This window comes from Rhineura floridana, chromosome 22 (assembly GCF_030035675.1).
Source record: "Rhineura floridana isolate rRhiFlo1 chromosome 22, rRhiFlo1.hap2, whole genome shotgun sequence".
Lineage (NCBI taxonomy): Eukaryota > Metazoa > Chordata > Lepidosauria > Squamata > Rhineuridae > Rhineura > Rhineura floridana.
The window spans coordinates 17,531,136-17,551,029 of NC_084501.1; the positions used below are offsets into that span (position 1 = coordinate 17,531,136).

Here is a 19,894-nt window from a genome sequence, read left to right on the forward strand (position 1 = left end):
CACGCGCTGCGCGACCGGCGGTGGCAGCAGCGTCACGTGACCCGGGGCTTGCCAAGGGGTCACGTGATAGGCTCTTCGCCTTGGCGGAAAGCAAACAAGGGCTGCAATGGCTGTGTGTGTAAAAGTAGAACCTCCATAGCCAGAGGCAGTGGACCTCTGTGAACGGTAGGTGCCTTGAGGAGAAGGCGGCCGGGGGAAGGAAGAGCAGGATAAACTATTTATTACTTTATTTTATTAAAAACAATCTTCATCTTATTTTTCCAGGAAATTCACGAGTTGTTGTCATGTTATTATGAGTCTTGATTTATATTAGTCTTTTCATATTGTAAGTTGCTTTGAGGGTTTTTTAAAAGGGACTAATTAATATAATTTATTTTATTTTGTTCAATTTTTATACCGCCCGAAGCCAGAGGCTCTCTGGGCGGTGCACAATAAATACAATACAATAAAAATACATTAAAATGACAATAGTAACACTGAGCATATATTTTAAACAATTAACAGCCTGGTCTGTATAACAACAATAAAATGTAAAAAAAATTTTTTTAAAGCCTGGGAAAATAAAAAGGTTTTAACCTGGCGCCGAAAAGATAAAAGTGTAGGCGCCAGGCGAACCTCGTCGGGGAGACTATTCCATAGTTCGGGGGCCACCACTGAAAAGGCCCTAGATCTCGTTACAACCCTCCGAGCATCTCTGTGAGTCGGAACTCGGAGGAGGGCCTTTGATGTTGAACGTAGTGAACGGGTAGGTTCATATCGGGAGAGGCGTTCCGCTGTGATGTAAGAGCCCTCGGACAGTTCTAAAGAATAATAATAATCAATAATAAATATTGTAAGTAAAATAAGTAATCAATCAGTTACTGGATTCCACTGCCCCACTGACATGGAGCCACTAGCTGCCCCTGAGTCCAGTGGGGTGACCCTGCCTGTCAGGTTCCTTTTCCTTAATCTCAGTGTTGCCCTTGTAGAAGTCAGCAGGAAGGAAGAGAAGGAGGATGGGGACAAATCTAATCTGGCCTGCGTGTCCTTCAAGGAAGGACTATAGCTCAGTTGGTAGAGCGAGTAGAAGGTCCCATATTCAATCCCTGGTATCTCCAGGTAGGGTTGGGAATGTCCTGTGCCTGATATTTATTATTTATTTATTTATTTAATTCAATTTTTATACCACACATAGCACGGCTCTCTGGGCGGTGTACATCAAATAAAAATATATATTTACATTCAATTTAAAAGCACCTAATCATCAAATCAACAGTTTAAACATACAACAAAAGTAAGATTAATCTAATAAACCCATATTAAATACAAATCAGAAGTAATTAGAGAGAGAAAAAAGATGGGCTGGAGAGCCGCTGCCAGTCAGTGTAGACAATACAGAGCTGGATGGACCAGTGGTCTCACTCAGCAGCTTCCTGTGAAGTTGCTGGTTTTGCCCAAGGGCCTGGCAAATGCATCACCTTAATTTCTTTATGAGTTTCCAATCTTGAGATGAGCTGGTGTTTATTCCGGCTCTTGGTTGATTTAAATTCTCCTTGTGTTGCTTTCCAGGAATGTGGAGGTGGATCCATCTATTTTGATTCTAAAATGTAAGGTTGAGTGGTGGTGGTGGTGGGGAGAAAACAGAAAGGACTTCATTTCCTTTGGAATTGGATTCACCTTTCTGTCTGTCGGTGGGTTGGTCTCTCCCTCCTCCAACGTAGAATCCCTCTTAATTTGATACGAGAGAAAAACTACTGGCACTAAACAGATTGAGCTTGTCAGCTGTTCTACTACTCCCCCCCCCTTAACTAAGGATGTGTAATTTACCATCTGGCAAAGTGATCAAAAATACATTTAGGCAGCCTGCTGCTTGCAGGAGGAACCAGATCCTTTGGTACAGTGTGCTAGTTTTTGACACGTGGCAAGCAGTGCAAGGAGAAAGGCTTCCTTTTATTATTATTTAGATGTATTAGTCGCTTGTTATCCAAAGTTCTCCAAATGACTCACACTGTTAAAAACTAAAATAAATATACCATACCATAAAACAAAATAATAATAAACCCACCCTTCCACCCAAAGGAGCCGAGGGCAGCAAACAACAAGCGATAAAACAAGAGAAACATCTTAAAAACAAAACATCTTTAAAAAGTCTTAATAATCCCAAAAGAGACGCAGACTGGGATAACCCTCTCTACTTAAAAGGCTTGTTGAGAGAGGAGGGTCTTCAGCAGGTGCCAAAAAGGCAACAGAGACGGGGGGGAGCACATTCCAATGGTGGGCAGAGCCAGGGGAAAGTAGGTGGAGCAACGGATGCAAAGCTTACCTTTCCACAGGAGGCTACGTTTCAACCACGCAAAAGTCAGAGGGTTCGACATGCGCACGTGTCTCTTTTCATTCATCCAGGCAAGCAATGGACACAGTGACAGTTCAAGGGCACATTCTACCCAGGCAAAAACACATGAGGGCAGCATGGAGCAGGATCAGTGAGCCACGTGTGCTGAATTGGGGCACAGCCTGGGGAGAGTCACAAGCAGGGCTGTGGAGTCGACTCCTCTATTTTTCTACTGTCCGACTCCGACTCCGCCCAAAATTGCTTCCGACTCCACAGCCCTGGAAAGGGCTGTAAATGTCTTTTTAGATTGGAAGGTCTCAGAGGAGCATTTTTATCGCTGCCTGAATATGCGCTGATCTTGGCATCACAGCATTTGTCTTCATCCGGGTCCTGTGTCATACACTGACACACAAAATGTTTTCCTTCTTGAGTTATGGTGAAATGCTCAACTACAGCTGACGTCATGGGAAGCTTCTTTGACATTTTGAATTTATATTTTAAAAAATTTGTCAATCAAAATTTATTTTGAAGCCGGAGTTGGAGTCGGTACATTTCTACCAACTCCGACCACCCAAAATTGCTTCCGACTCCACGACTCCGACTCCACAGCCCTGGTCACAAGGGCGAGATAGAGAGGCACAGAGGGCCACATTCGAGACTCCCTGAACCTTTCTCCACCTGTTTTCTAGTCTGGGTTACAATTCTCCTTTCTCTGACTGTCCTCTTCCTAACAACAACAAAAGAGATATTGTTGAAAAAAGCTTCTTTTGAGCTTCTGGGCTAGGATGCAAAAGCCTTTACAACAGGTGTGGGGAATTCTTTGCCCTCCAGATGTTGCTGAACTACAACTCCCATCATTCCCGGCCAGTGGCCACGCTGGCTTGGGCTGGTGCGAGTTGTACTTCAGCGACATTTGGAAGGCCAAAGATTCCCCATCCTGGCTTTACAATCAGTCACTAGTGGAATGCTCACCTAGATGCCAGTGTCTTTGGAGTAGCTGTGCCCTTTACAGGTGAACACCATTTGCCTACATTTTTTCTTGTATCTGTTGCTCACTTCCTTTGCACGGGTCCCAGTTGGTTGCTAGACATGCAGATGGGTCTGAGAAGACAGAAGAGAGCAAAGTAAAAGCTGATGCGGTAACGAAGAGGCTGACAGCTCCACAAAGCGGCAATATTCCCCCTAAGGTGAAAGGGATATTGGATTAGCAATCTCCTTACTTTCAGGTTTTACCCAAACAACATTACTTTGTTAAAAACAAAGGTAAATGTAAACTCCACACACACACAGAGCCACAGGAAGTGTTGGCAGCACACTAATAACAAAAATAACATCATCTCAGTCTATCAAATGCCTGGGGGGGAAAGGCAAGTTTTTACCTGCTGCCGAAAAGACGTCAGCAAAGGTGCTAGGCGGACCTCACTGGGGAGGGGAATACACAGATGGGAGCCGCAATTTCAGCTTTCTGGCCCAGCTTTTTCCATCCTCAGCAGCAAAGGGGTTCCTGAAACACAGGCAGACAGACAAAAACTGGAGCCGCTTATCTCTGTGCGCGTCTGCCTCCTCAGACATTCGAGATTATCAGCCAAGGTTCTCCTGCTGCCCCCGCCATTGGAGGTGTGGCAGGTGACTACAGCTGAAAGGGCCTTTTCGGTGGTGGCACCCTGAATGCTATCCCCAGGAAGACATAGGAAGCTGCCGTACACTGAGTCAGACCATTGATCCATGTAGCTCAGCATTGTCCAGACTGATGGGCAGCGGCTCTTTAGGGTCTCTGGCAGGGGATGTTCCCAGCCCTACCTGAAGATGCTGGGAACTGTGCAAGCGTCCTCCTGCATGTAAAGCATGTGCCCTCTCACTCAATTACGGCCCTTCCGCTCAAAATAAAAGTAAGACTCTAGTCCTCATAGTTCTGCCCTTGAGATGCTGGAGAACGATGCAGCATAGGAGAGATGCCCTAACCCCCTCTTTATATAGGTATAGGATCATAGGAAGCTGCTTTATCTTGAGTCAGATCATTGGTCCACCTAGCTCAGTATTGTCTACACTGACTGGCAGCGGCTCTCAAGGGTTTCACACTGGGAGTCTCTCCCTGCCCTACCTGGAGATGCCAGGGCTTGAACCTGGGGCCTTCTGTATGCAAAGCAGGGGGACTATCGTTGAGCTGTGGCCCTTCCCCTACAAATAAAGAGGGATTCCAGTCCTCATGGTTCCGGATATAGGGCCAACTTAAATAAGAACCAAGCTAGGCAGCCTTCACCAGACTCCTCGAGGTTATTTCAGCCTCTGACAAAGACCTATTTGTTTCCTCAGGCTTTTCAATAACGACCTGTTTGATCCCTCCTGATCTCTCTTACAATGCTTTGCATTTATTTTATTGCTGCTGACTGCTTTTACACAGCGGTTCCTGATGTGTGTGCGTGCTTTTTAAAGGGCTTTTGCCGTCACGTGTTATGATTCTAAATCCTGTCTTTTCTTTTGAGGCACTCTGGGAAGTTGTTGAAGGGCAGGGTCTAAATCCCCTAACAAAGAAACAAATAGTGTACTTGTCGTACCTGGTGTTGCTCAGGAATTCGAAGGGACCCCCAAAACCAGTGCAATTACAAAATCGGTGGTTAAAATCAGTGCCGCTTGGAAACATTCCATCTGCCATCTTGATTCAAAATGGCATCCAGTTGTATCCAAACACAGAGGAGCTCCTTGATATCAGGAACTGTTACGCACAATTTGGTGACAATCTTGTAAGAGGTGTCCAAATGCGCACCAAGCAAAGAAGCAACGTTTCAAAGCAGGCAATATACTACAGTAATATCATGCAGAGACATATGCAGAGACCCCCTAGAAGTACATATACACGTATTTCACCTGTTGGAAACTGCTCTTTGCCCTTCTGATTGCTGCTTATGATTGGGCAAACACCACCTTGAGCTGGTTATTCATTTTTGTTGCTGCTCCCGAGAGGCTCTTCCTGCCGGAACAGTATATCTCTCCAGAATTATTTGTAAGGGGCTTGATAAGCTTGTATTTCATTGCAGGGCATACGATTCTCCCTGTTGTGGAGAACAAAGTAATCAAGGCCAGCTTGCTAGTGTCCTGATTTATGGAAAACCCCGACCGTTCCCAAGCGCCCGTCAATAAGAAGCAAATGGCACATGGCCCAGAGCCATCCTCGCCGCTCTCTGTTTCATTTAACAAGCAACCACCACAGAACTTTTAACATCCTCCTGGCGCTGCAAAGCATCAACAGCGTCAGCATTCATTCTTTGGGCCTGGGATTGGAGGGATGCTGGTTAATATATCTGATCGACAGATCCAAAAGGGAGATATTGCCAGCTCCCCATCTTGGAACCCCTTTCTTTTCTTTGAGTGCAACTTTATAGGTACTCCACCTTCGCCTGCAACCCTTGGCGGTTTAGACCACAGTTAAAGAAAAAAGCAATCACTGAACAACAAAAGGACCAGGGTGAACAAAACATAGTGAGACCTCACCAACTAATTTAAAGGACAGGCAACTCATCTTTTCCTCCTTTTTAAGTGAAATCTGGGGCTGCTCCTCTTCAGGGTCTCTGAGCTGCTTCCCCTCCCCCCACTTGTCTACTTGTTTTATTGTTGTTGTTGTTGTTTTCCACCCTTCACCGAAAGGTCCCAGGGTGGGTTACAACTATTGAAAAACATATAATTAAAAAGTTAAAAACAACCGTTTAGGACTGTAGGATGCTGCCTCATACAAGACTGCATACTCACCGTACCTTTAAAGCACATGACTTTCCCCAAAGAGTCCTGGGAACGGTTGTTTGTTAAGGGCGCTGGGAATTGTAGCTCTGTGAGGGATAAACCACAGTTCCCAGGATTCTTTGGGGGAAGCCATGTGCTTGAAATGTGCTTGAAATGCACGGCGTTTGCCAACCTGGGTCAGACTATTTGTCCGTCCAATGCAAGGCTGGAGAATCTTTTTCTGCCCAAGGGCCGTATTCCCGTCTGGGCAACCTTCCAGGGCCCACGTGCCAGCAGTGGGCAGGGCCAGAGGCAAAAGTGGGCAGAGCAACAAATTTGAATTTTACCTTTGTACATTAGGCGAGTTTCTACACATGCTCATACACCCTTCTTTGTCCTCCAACCAGGCAAGCCAGAGGCAGGATCAGAATCCAAGGATGGCAAAAACGCTCCAGGAAGTTGTAAAGCAGGATCAGTGAGAGGTGTGGCTTGGGGAGAGAAGGTGTGGCCCATGGAGAGTTTCTAGGGCCATGTAGAGGGCCCTGGAGGGCTGCATTTAAACTCCAGGCTTGAGGTTCCCCATCCCTGATCCAGTACAAGACTTCAAGCCAGGGGGGCCGAATGAGCCTCTCCCTGTCTCTCTTGCTGGCCCTTGGAACTCTCCCCAGGCTACACACCCCACTGCCTGGGCCACACCCTTCCACTGGTCCTGCTTTCACGGTTTTAAGGCTGGTGCATAGTTTAATTGTATTTTAATTGTATGTTTTTCTATGTTTTTAACTACATGTAGTTCTATTTGTAAGCCGCCCTGAGTTCCAGTTTGGAAAAAGGGTGGGATAAAAATAAAGTTTCAATTCAATTCAATTTCGTACCCTCCTTACATGTTTTCGCCGGGCTGGAATGTTGCCTTTCAACGCAGATCCTTCCTCTCGTTTCTCTGGATGGAGGGCAAGCAGTGTGTTTCAAAACTAGCCTGCTGTAGAACAGTAAACTTTATATCCTTTGCTCCTCCCACTTTTGCCTCTGGCCCCGCCCACCACTAGCGCATTCCTCTCCCCCCCCCCCCACGAGACTCAGTATAAGATAGCTTCCCATGTGGGGGGAAACTTGTAGCTCAGAGTGGGTAGAGCATCTGTCTGGCACGCGGAAGGTCCCAAGTTCAGTCTCTCGTGGCTCCAGGTAGGGCTGGGAGAGGCTCCTGCCTCAGGCCACTGCCAGTCAATGCAGACAACACCAAGCTAGACAGACCAACAGCTTGATTCAGTATTAATCAGCTCCCTAGGGTCCTACGACAGGGTTGCCTGGTCCTTCTTCAAGCCCAGAGCTGCACATGCCTCCTGTGGCCATCAGATGGCAGCATCTGACAGGCCTTGATGACCAGGGAGTGGAGAGGAAGGAGCCCTGTGTGCATTATGTGCCTTCAAGTCGATTATGACTTACAGCAGTCCTATGAATCAGCAACCTCCAAGAGCATCTGTCCCGAACCACCCTGTTCAGATCTGGTAAATTCAGGTCTGTGGCTTCCTTTATGGAATCAATCCATCTCTTGTTTGGCCTTCCTCTTTTTCTACTCCCTGCTGTTTTCCCCAGCATGATTGTCTTTTCTAGTGAATCATGTCTTCTCATGATGTGTCCAAAGTATTATAACCTCAGATTCATCATTTTAGCTTCTAATGATCGTTCTGGTTTAATCAGTTCAAACACCCACTTATTTGTTTTTTTCCACGGTCCATGGTATGCGCAAAGTGCTCCTCCAACACCACATTGCAAACGAGTTGATCTTATCCGCTTTTTTCACTGTTCAACTCTCACATTCATACATAGAGATCAGGAATACCATGGTCTGAAAGATCCTGACTTTGGTGTTCAGTGATACATCTTTGATTTTAGGAACTTTTCTAGTTCTCTCATAGCTGCCCTCCCCAGTCCTAGCCTTCTTCTGATTTCTTGACTATTGTCTCCATTTTGGTTAATGACTGTGCTGAGGTATTGATAATCCTTGAAGAGTTCAATGTCCTCATTGTTGACTTTAAAGTTACATAAATCTTCTGTTGTCACTACTTTAGTCTTCGTGACATTCAGCTGTAGTCCTGCTTTTGTGCTTTCCTCTTTAACTTTCATCAGTATTCATTTCAGATCATTACTGGTTTCTGCTAGGTGTATGGTATTGTCTGCATATCTTACATTATTGATATTTCTCCCTCCAATTTTTACACCACCTTCATCTTGGTCCAATCCCGTTTTCCAAATATATGTTCTGCATACAGATTAAATAAATAGGGCGATAAAATACACCCCTGTCTCACACCCTTTCCGGTGGGGAACCAATCGGTTTCTCCATATTCTGTCCTTACAGTAGCCTCTATCTGAGCATATAGTTACAGATCTTATCCCAGCTTCAGCGCTCACCTGTTTGTTCTGGGGCTCTGTTTAAAGCCCTAAACCAGGGGTGGGCAGAGTGCGGCCCTGCAGAGACTTTTGGACTCAAAGTCCCTTCGGCCCTGACCAGTGATGGTTTGTGTCCATCAGGACTGGTGGGGCAGAAGGCAGGAAGCCCAAACAGCAGGCAGAGCTGGAGCCAGTGATAGGCGGAGCCAGAGCTCTTGAGAGGCAGGGCCAACTCATTCTAGTTCTGAGACCAAAGAGAAGGAAGATCACAGGCAGGGCTTTAAACCTGGACAGGATGCAAGTAAGAAGGCAGGCAGGTGGGGCTTGCTGAGGGCAGATCGAGGATGGTGGGGCAGCATCCCACTTGCCCAGAGGGATGACCCTCCACTGTCCCTGACCTTCAGCCTTGCTCCTCTCCTGGAAATCACAGGGAAAGGGTTTGCAGAAACTCCTGGCCCGGCCAGGGCTGGGAGAGTGAGATGTGCTGCGAGGGGTAGACCACAGTTCCCAGGTTTCTTTGGGGGAAGCCATGTGATTTAAATGTATGGCACATGCACAGCCATAACACCCAACACTTAAAAATATAACCTTAACATCTGAGGGCTGAAGCGTCAGTGCAGCATCCTGGTGGAACAGAACAGTTTTAACCTGGTGCCTGACACTTTGGAAGGGATGATGACTGCCTGACTTCTGCTGGGAGGGAGAGCCATAAAATTGGACCTGCTCCACTGAAGGTGCAACTCTTTGTTGGCATGAGTCTGGTCCATGAGGGATCTGCTTCCCCAGATTATCTCAGTGATCAGCTCGGGACATGCAGGCTAAGGAGGGTCCTTAAAGTACCCTGGCCCTAAGCGGTTCAGGGCTTTGCACAATGGCCCAGCCAGAGTGAATTATGTACATGTGCTGCCTTGAGAATGGTTAACTATGGGAAAGGCAGCATACAAACAAATGATGACAATGACAGAACATATGCAGTTCTGATCTAGCTCAGTGTTGTCTGCTGAGACAGGCAGTGGCTCTCGAAGGTCTTGGGCAGAGTCTGCTTTTCCCAGCCTCTGTTCCCGGAGCCTTATTTCATATTTTAAACCAAAGATCACGGGGATCAAACTGGGGACTCTGCAATTGAAAGAGGTGCAATGGTTGAAGTACGTGTCAAATTAATTTAAAACCTCATCATGGCAAGATCCATTCATGTGTGTTCTGTTAGTTTCTGTGAATGGGTTTTCAGTTGTAATTGTGTGATGAATGGAAAGCAATAAAAATATTTTTAAGGAGGATTCCATCTATGTGCTCTCTCCCCCCCCCTTGCCTTTAACTCACACAGGAACTAGCATTTGAACAAGTACCTTCACTATGTAACTGAAAGATGTCATAAGCCCGCATTTATTATGCCTTAAATCTTCTGTGCAAACAAAATGAAACATTTTATGATCTCGTGAGTCAGCTAGAAAGAAATAGGAGTGGGAACAGAGTGAGAGTTGGCTGGAACCAGTGGTTCATTTCTCAAAGAGGGTGTCCTGGGGCTTCTGTCTGTCTGGGTAATTTGGAAGCCCTGCTCTTTCTCATTCCTGTTCACATGCAGTCTGTGCATGCCCAGAGGCAATCTCTTCTGCATGAGCACTGAGACATGCTCCATTTGGTTTGGGCAGGGATTAAAAGCCTTTTTCAGGCAAGCGGCAGGCAGGAATTCAATAGCACAGCTAGGAAAAGAGGCAGTGAGCAAATATCACTGAATGAGTTGACTTTCGACCCGGTCAGGCAGTAGTTAAGAGCACTGGAGCTTTGCCACTTAAAAAAAAAAAGTAGCCACCCTCCTTTCAGCCTTTGACATATTCAGTCTGTGCAGGCCCAAGTGCAGAGAGGATGTGTAGTGGTTAGAGTGTCCGACTGAGACTTGGGAGACCAGGGTTCAAATCCCTGCTCAGTCATGAAGCTCACTGGGTAACCTTGGGGGCCAGTCAATGTCTCAGCCTAACCTACCTCACAGGCTTGTTGTGAGGATAAAATTGGGAGGAGCAAAACCATGTTGGTACACCACCTTAAGCTCCTTGCAGGAAAGGCAGGATATCTATGTAATAATAAATGCTTTACAAGGGGACCCAGGGATGCACACCCATTACAAGAAAGGGAAAACTGAGGCTCAAATTGGTCATGCACTTCACCCCAGCCCCATAAAAAGAAAAGAAAAGCCTGCTGGATCAGGCCAGTGGCCCCTCTAATCCAGCATCCTGTTCTCACCTTGGCCAACCAGATGTCCAAAGGAAGCCTGCAAGCAGGACCTGAGCGCAAGAGCACTCTCCCCTCCTGCAGCAACCGGGATTCAGAAAACTTGGGGGAGCCCCTTGACAAAGTTCCTGCACTTCAGGCTTGCTTCTTCTTCTTTTCAACCTCCATGAGAGCTAGAATCTTGCTTTTGGAAAGTGACAGCCGAGACAGCGGAGACGCTGGATCTTGTCGGCCTGCAAACAGGATCAGCTTCCAAACGTGTGTTGCATTTTTAAAGAGTAAGCCTGTTCATTGCAAGTAAAAGATCATGTGTGTATTCTTTGATCTGCAGTTGATATAAACGCAACATCCTTGGCACCCGAGCTCTCTTGATAGTTAAGAGCAGCCTTTCCTCTGCAGATCAGGCTGAGCTCATTCTTACCCACAACCCCCTGCCAAGGTTCAAAAGAAGTCTAAAGCTGCCGCTCTTCTCCAGAACCATTAGCTGACTTCAGACAGCCCCGGAGGAGCAAATGGTGCCTGCTTTTGATCATGCTTTGCCTGAAGCAGGATCTAGGCAGTGGCTTCTCAAATACTCAGCGCTGCCTGGTTGCTTCCTTCAAGCTTGTGTTTTTCCAGTGTTTTCACTTTGTATGTGCTATGTGGTGTGGCCCAGCTAGGACTCCGTCTCTTTTGGCAGGGAGCAACATGTCCCACACCGGACAGGGCCGCTGTCTCTCTGAAGTGGGGACGGAGTCAGTCGGGGCTGATGGCTCCATGCCAGTGGAATCCGCTCGGGGTTTTAGTCTGAACTTTCAAGGTGTCCAAGTTCAAGCACCTTGGACAGCTCCTTGAAAGTTCAGACTAAAACTCAGAGTGGATTCCACTGCACCACTGACATGGGGAATCACCTGCAGCCACAGGATGGGGGAGAAATTTGATTCGATCTTCCCAAAAAGAAAACGGGAACTGAAGTGCAAGCCTTCAGTCAAAATTTGCCCTTCTCCAAATTTTGCAAAGCAGTGGTTCAGCAAAGCACAAAAATGCATATAGTAGGGGGAAGTGTGCATAAACTTTCCAGCCTGTGCCTTTGCTTTAAGGTGAAACTGACCAGCCTAGTGCCTTTACTTTGCTATCAATAAACTGACAAGTCTGTGCCTTTGTTTTGCTAGGGTGAAACTGACAAGCGATTATGTTGGCTTTGCATTAAAGAAATCTCTTGTTTCCTCCCAGGGCTGGGTGTGTGTGAAGGATCCAATATGTTTAAGAGAAGAGGAGGGAGAGCGGGTGGGTGCCACTTAGGCACCCTTTAAAGCCCCATTGAAGCTGCCCCCACCATCCACAACCGGGCATAGGAACCTATCCCGATTCTTTCCATGTTATTCTTACCTCTGGGACCAAAATTTCTGTTAAAGAAGTATGTACAGGAACGCATCTACTTTGTTAACTGTTACTATATATAAATAATGATTGTTTTTGCTTTGCATATTGATCTTGCATATGACTACTGACTATTTTTTCCTTGTTTCTATTTCTGGATATTTGTAAACAGTTTTTTTTTAAAACCGAATGAAAAAACCTCCACCGCACTCTTAACCAACAAAGATACTGGGGAAAGCTTAATCTCACAGATTTTGCAACCACATAACACATTTTGCGTGTGTGTGTGTGAGAGAGAGAGATCAGTGCTGCGGAAAGCAGGTCAGCACCTCCTTTTGATTGCCATCCCTGCTGCAGAGGTCCCTGTGAGGGTGAATGAGCGAGATGAATGAGCCTCCCATAATCCAACATCTCCATTCAGCTTCTCAGGCACATTGACTCACTCTGGTGGTAATATCCTAGTTCTAAATTTATTACAGAGTCTGTTCTCTTTCTTTTGCCTTCCTCTACCTCCCCGCCTGCCACCTGATTTAATATTAAACCCAGTTCTCCCAAGCAGAAACATACCTTTGCTTTTGGAGAGACAGAGGGCGCTTACAGACTGGCGCTGTTTTCAGGTGGGATTCATACCAGCAAATTCAGATTGCCCAATCCAAGTCAATGGGGAGGTCTGATGCAACATTGTCTAACCTGCTTGCCAATGAATCAGAGTGAATACTCAGTGGCGTAGTGGTTAGAGTGTCGGACTGGGAGACCAGGGTTCAAATCCCCATTTGGCCATGAAGCTCACTGGGTGACCTTGGGCCAGTCACTGCCTCTCAGTTTAACCTATCTCACAGGATTGGTGTGAGAAGGATGAAATCAGGAGGGGGGGAAAACCATGTTTGCACACCTTCAGCTTTCCTTGGAGGAAAAATGGGCTAAAACTGTAATAATAAACAAAAATAAAATCTAGCGTTCCTCCTTGCTGATGTTCCCCTGTTCACTTGCAGACACTCACCTGTTCCTTGTTCAATTCACTTGTGCGTACAATAAATTGATACCAATCTGTTGCAAAGGTGCATGTTTCCTCCACTTCAGTATCCAAGGTTTTTGAGTATGTTTTTCCAATACAGCCAGTTACCACACTCAGGCACACTTCTTTTCTAAGTTTGCTTCCCATAAATCCTTCCAAAAGTGATCCACTGCCATTCTTGCAGCCACCAAGGTATGTCCTATCAAGGGTTTTGAAGTGTTGTGTGGGGTAATGGTTGGCACGATGATCTGGGAGACCTGGGTCCGAATCCCCATTCAGCCATGAAGCTCATTGAATGACCTTGGGCCAGTCAGTCCCTCAGCCTAACCTACCTCACAGGGTTGTTGTGAGGATAAAATCAGGAGATATGTGTGTACACTGCCTTGAGCTCCTTGGAGGAAAGGTAGGATATAAATGTAATAAACAAGTGCAAGAGGTTTAACAATGCCAGCTGTGATGTCTTAACCTTTTTTTACCTCTTATTTTACTCTTTTCACTCAATAGGATACCCCCCCCCCAAATTTTGCCACCTTGGTACAGGACCACCACGTCTATGTTGGGCTGGGTTTGTCGTTTTTAACAAGTCTGTTGTAACTGATTTTAATGTTTATAGTTGCAAGGCACTTTTGGGTGGCTTTGCAAGGAAAGCGAATAATAAACATAATTAATAATCATCTATGTGTACCATTCCCATGCTTGACACCCTCTCCAGCATGTTGTTAAGGACGTTAACATCTGTTAAGGATGTTTTGGCTTTCCTGAGCAGGGGGCTGGACCAAGGGGGCCTACACTGCAGGGTGGGGAACTATTTTCAACCCAAGGGCCACATTCCCCCCTGGGCAATTTTCCAGAGGCCACATAACAATAGTGAGCTGGGCCAGAGGTAAAAGGCAGGCCCAGCAACAGTTGAAAGTCTTACCTTTGTAGAGCAGGCGACATTCCAGTTATGCAAAAGCTAGAGGTTCTACAACACACCCACACACTTTCTCTACCTAGGCAATCAAGTGGCATGATCACAGTTCAAGGGGAAAAAATTCAGGCAGGAAAAACACTCAAGAAGAGTCCCTAAGCAAGCCTAGGGAGGGGTGTGGCCTGGGGAAGAATCCTGAGGGCCTGACAGAGAAGCCTAGAGGGCCGCATTAGGCTCCCAGTCCTGGTTTTCCCTACCTCTAGGCCCCTGAGGCTGCCTCCAACTCTTACCAGTCAAGGAATTCTCAGCTTGTGAAAATTTAAGCAGCGCTTGAGCACAAAGAGACTAGCAAATGTTTTGCTCTGCAAAGTCAGCGCAGTTCAGGCCTCAAGGAGGAACAGGCGGTGGTTATTTCTGAGTCTCGCGGGAGGCCATTACTCCCTTCCCCCCCCCCCATCTCACACATGCCAGCCATTATTTGCAGTCTGGGAAACTCTTTTTTTTCATCTGCAGAATCAGGATCTTCAGGGAGGTTTTTGCCAAGCCGATTCTTGGAGATATTCAAGACTGAATTGGGGGGGGGGAGGAAATGGGGCTCCATTTGAAATACTTCATGAGAACCATTCCAAAGCTATTAACCCAGGTCAGACAAACAATAACTCAGTTAAGGGGGCAGGGGTTCGACATGTCTACCCAACATCTAGGCCCGCTTCATAATTTCTGCAACACTTCAGCAGTTGGAATGTTCATCAACATTCCTTGACTCCTCCACAATCAAGGGAACAGCTAAGGTAGGCTCATTTCAGTCAGCTCAAGGCAGAGCTCTTACAGCCAAAAGCTATGGAGGTTTCAAAAACTGCACCTTGCCTTTGACTCAAGGGTTGGTTTTTTTTAATGACTTCTTTTGTTTGGCTTATTTGATTTCTGTAACACTTTCCAAAATTATTGTCATAGCATTGGTATTGGAAATTTAGGTGTTCTGTAATGTCGATACCTCCTTCATCTCTTGATAATCCTGCAGGATCATTCAATGGCAGGGTTGATACTGAAACAGAAGAGTTGTTTAAACCTTTTGAGCAATTGGAATGTTTATGAACGCTCCATAACCCCTCAATAACTGAAGCTATTGCAGGCTTTTTTCCATCAGCTGAAGGCAAAGCTCTCATATTCTACAGTTGTGCAGAATTCAAATGACGCAGCCTGCCCTTTGACAGCCCATTGTATTGGGCTTCTCTGATTTTTCAGGTAAATTGGCAAAAGCGCTCTTGGGCTGTGCTTTGTTGCAAATGTGTGCGCCCTGCAATTTAATTTGACACATCTCCCCATGAGCTCAGCAAGGGCTGTTAAAAGATTACCGGAAAGCCCGGATTGAAATTGCAAATGTGACATGGATTTAGGAAAGACTTCATAAAAATTAAAAAGAAGTGCATGGGCCAGTACCTTCTGATCCGGGGAAAGGAATGAAAGCACAGAGGACAAAGAATGAGAGAGCGAGAGAGCGAGAGATAGAAAGAGAGAGAGTGAACACAAGGGTTTCAAAGCCTTTTATATCAGGGCTGTCTATCACATATATTTTGTGTGCATGTCTTTCTATGTAGGTAGCTACATTACTTAACATACCCGCATAGGCAAAGACATATAGACCGACCTCTTGAGATTAAAGTCCAAGGCACTTTTTTTGTTTTGTTTTACATTTTCGTTTCTTTACAGTGAACAGGTTAAAGCCATTAGTTTGGATTCAGACATGATTGTTTCTGGGTACAGAGCGGACTTAAAAAAAACCATGCCCGCTGTATATGCAAATTGGCCAGACCATCTCCTCTTCCTCCCCCCACCCCGGTGCCCTTGCCTACCTCTCTGGTTACACTTTAAAGACTAAAGGTTGTATCCAATGTCAGCCCTATTTCAGAGGACACCCACACTGAGATTCATGGCTGCGACTAACTTAGATCTATTAACTTCAGTGGGTTTGCTCTGACCAAGACTTATTTGGAGACAACCCTAAAGACTGCCCCACCCCCACTTTCCCAGCTCGGGACGTGAGAAAGCCTGAGCCCTGAAACAAAGTGTGGTTGCCAACTTTTTCACCTGCCCCAGCTCCTCTGCCTCAAAGCAGCAGCATGGCCTGCAAACCTGCTGTGGGAAAAGCTGTGCCTGCCGGCCACATTGGTCTGAAAAGGCACAGGAGCGGGGCCAAGAAGGGTTTTTGTTGGGTCAGTTGGCCACCTAACTTCATTCACCCTCAAGCGAAAATCCAAGGCCTGCAACTTGACAGCCCTTGAACCCCATCTGGCCTTTTTCATCAATGCTGTTGTCCGTGCAAAGAGTGAAAGCAGTCGCTAGGCCACAGATGAGGAACATGAAATCCTCCTGCTGTTGTTGGCCTATAACTCCCCTCACTGCTGCCTCAGCTGACTAGGTCTGGTGGGAACTAGAGTCACACAGAGCGACGGCTCTAGCAGCGAGCGACGGCCTTTTCCCCTAAAACACACCCACATCATATGTTCAAAGCACTCCTATGCCCCTTTTAACAGCCCTGGCTTCCCCCAAAGCATCCTGGGAAGTGTAGTTTGTTAAGGGCACTGCCCTCAGAGCGACAGTTCCCAGCATCCTCAACAAGCTACCGTTCCCAGGATTCTTTGGGAGAAGCAGTCCTGCCAAGATACAACAGGCATCCACGATCTGCACTTTTCTCCGGAGCCAGCTAAAGACGTTTTTGTTCTGACCAGTTTTCCTCGCTGGAGGAAGAGGTTGCCACCATGGCTGTCCATCTTGGTTTTTTTTAAAAAAATCCTTCTTTTGTTACTAACCGTTGACTGTTTTTCAGTTGCTTTCCCTTATATTTAACACATTGCCGAGAGACAGAGATCTGGAAGGCGACAAATGGTAATGACTGTTCAAGCGGTAGAAGAGTGCTTTAAATGTATGGTGTAGAAATACAAGGTTCCAGACCTCATGGTGCTGAACGGAAAGGAGTGTTAAATCAGAATGCAGGAGACTACCTTCTGCTGAGACAGGGTGGGATCATCTACCGCAGGGAGGGGGGAACCTGTCGTCCTCCAGAAGTTGTTGTTGGACTACAACACCCCTGACCATTGGCTGTGCTAGCTGTAGGGGCTGATGCGAACTGGAATCCAGCAAAATGTCTGGAGGGCATCAGGTTACCCATCCATGCACGAGGCTGCCTTGCTGGTGTTATATTTATTTTGTCCCTCTTGAGTTTCTCTAGAGGCCCTTCCAGGAACAGCTCAAAATATAGTATGTGGGTTACCACATTGAATGAAGCACACTGTGAAAGGTCTTTTTTTGTTTGTTTAAATGACCCAAAGCATTCCAGTGCCCAAGCTACACTAACACTAGGGTTGCCAGCTTTTCCAGTGGCCCCCTGCTCCTCTGCCTTTCGGTAGCCGCTTTCTCTGTGGATGGTGGAAAGCGACAAAGCTCACTGGTACCCCACCAGTTTTCTGCGCGGTTAAGCCGCTCTTCAAGGCACAGTGGCAGGCAACAGAACCCTCCCCCAGTCAGTTGGCAACCCTACATTGGCCTCTCTCACCCATGTAATCTCGCTCCTGATAACAAGCTGAAAATGTTAACAAGCCATCCAAATCCAAACAGCGAGAGACAAGGCAGGGAGGCCAGTTGCAGCCTCCGTTCAAGAGGTATTCCTACCCCTCAAAAATAAATAAATAAATAAATAAATAAATAAAGGGATAGGCTGCAAGACCAGTGACAAAGAGCACATGGCTCTCCAGTACAAGATTCTCAGGATCCCTTCTCGGCCTGAAATCCTGGAGTGCTGCTGCCAATCAGAGCCCACAGCACTGAGCAAGCTTGACAAAGAGCCTTACCTGGCACACCCATAAGTCAGCTTCCCATGTTCCAGAGGTGGAAGTGATGTTCAGTGAGAAGAGCAGCTGCTTGGCATGCAGAAGGGCCCCTCCCAGGCATCTCTGCTTGGAAAGGCTCAAGCGGCACAGGAGTGGGGCCCCTGTGGCCTTCCAAATGCTGTTGACCATCACCCCTGACCACTGGCCATGCTGCCTACTGGGGCCGATGAAAAGTTGGGAGCCCAACACCGCGTATTCTCCTCTGCTACGGACAATCAGGGTTTGTGTGTGTCAGACAGACAAGAGAGGCCCCATCTGCATTATGCATTTAAAGCATTATCACGCCACTTTAAACAGTCATAGCTTCCCCCAAAGAACGCTGGGAATTGTAGTTTGTTAAGGGTGCGCGAGGGGAATAGGGGTTTCCTAACAACTGTTAGCACCCTTAACAAACTTCACTTCCCAGGATTCTTTGAGGGGGGAAGCCACGGCTGCTTAATAAAGTGCCATGAAACTGCTTTAAACATACGGTGTGGATGTAAGGCCAGAGCACACGGATCGGAAAAGGAGGAAAAGGGCGTACAGGTGCATGCGTAAGAGAGAAAAGGAGACGGCAAGTTTAAAGAAATCTTTCCCAGCAATTAAATCTTGAGTTGCGTCACACTTCAGGAAGCAAGAGCCAGTTTCGTACTGGTTGATCTGGGTCAAATGAGGCGGGGCGGCCAAGCTGGCAATTAGCCGAGGAAGGAGTGGGCTTTCTAAAGCAAGAGTACAGCAAAGAGGGGTCCAGCTGCGCTCGGCATTTTCCCCCTACAGTCATGCCCTTTTAAAAAAAACAAAGAACTGGTAAAGATCGGGGTGGCTGCAGCAGCTCTCCCCCTTGCAAAAAAGGTTCACACTGCTGTTAATCAGGTCTCTATTCAGTTCGCAAAGCAGGGTGGCATTTTATTTTCTGCGCCCAACCCTTCCACTCCTTCAAAGCCCTTCAGGCGAGTGGGTGGCGCAAACCAGTGGGAGGGGGGAGAGAGAATCCCAGTCCCTTCCTTGCCCCTCTGTTGCGAGGAAAACATTTTCTGCTACAGCAGTTGTGGGGAACCTTTGACCTTCAAGACGTTGCTGAACTCCCCCCAGCCCCAGCCAGCATGGGAGGATGGGAGCTGTAGTCTAGCAACATCCGGAGGACTAAAGGTTCCCCACATCTGTGCTATAGGAACTTGGAAGCCTGCCTGTTTGGGAGGCATGAAAGAATGCACGATGATGGGCTAGTACAGAGATCCATCAAGCCCAGCAGCTGGCTTCTCACAGGTAGATTGCCTCCGAACATGGGGGATCCATTCGGCTGTCAGGCCATCAATAACTCACATTCTTACTCCACCTCCATCCATGTGCCAGGCCTTCTTTTCTAAAAGCCAGTGGGCTGTCGCCAATTTCGGGGAACGGAAGGCTATCCATGGCTACTGGCCACAATGGCCATGTTCTCCCTCCACTGGGATGCCTCTGAATCCCAGTTGCCAGGAATCGCCGGAGGGGAGAGTCGCTGTTGTGCCTGGTCCTGCTGGTGGGCTTCCCTTTGGGGCATCTGGTTGGCTGCTGTGAGAACAGGATGCTGGACTAGATGGGCCACTGGCCTTCTGATGTGCTTGCGAATCCCTAAAATCAATTCTGCAGCTCTACAAAGAAAGGCCTCTTTGCTTTTTCCAGAATCTACTTCCCATCAATTCAGTTTTTCCAGAGTTCTGTTCCTTGCAAGACAGAAACGGAAAACAATTGTCTCTGCCTGCCATTTCCACCCCAGACAGAACTGAGAAGGACTGATTATTTTGCAGTGCAAGTTCCAGACTGTTGGTGCGTGTGGGGGGTTCTGCACACCTCAAAAAGCTGCCTTATCCCAAGCTAGACCCATTTAGCTTACACTGACTGGCAGCAGCTTCCAAGTGATTTCAGATGGGGGTCTCTTCCAGCCCTCTTTGGAGACGCTGGGGACTGAGTCTGGGACCTTCTGTGTGCAAAGCAGATGCTCTGTCATTGAGCTATGGCTCTCCCCCTAGAAAGAAAGTGGGGTTCTAGTCCTCAAGGTTCTGGATAAATGGTTGATTTAATCAGGAAACTGCCTTAGACTGAGTCAGACCATTGGTCCATGTAGC

The 19,894-nt window shown here is 47.0% G+C and overlaps 1 protein-coding gene across 3 annotated transcripts in view; it reads right to left on the reverse strand.

Moving 5' to 3' along the window:
* Positions 1-14,848: 14,848 nt before the first annotated feature.
* KCNN3 (potassium calcium-activated channel subfamily N member 3) overlaps positions 14,849-19,894 on the reverse strand; it is an 82,823-nt gene continuing 77,777 nt past the window's right edge. For 2 of the 3 annotated variants that reach the window (XM_061606094.1, XM_061606092.1), the window contains exon 10: positions 14,849-14,968. In XM_061606094.1, the coding sequence (XP_061462078.1) occupies positions 14,951-14,968 (18 nt within the window). In that variant the 3' untranslated portion in view covers positions 14,849-14,950. The remainder of the gene's footprint in view (positions 14,969-19,894) is intronic. The other variant, XM_061606097.1, reaches the window with a different exon arrangement.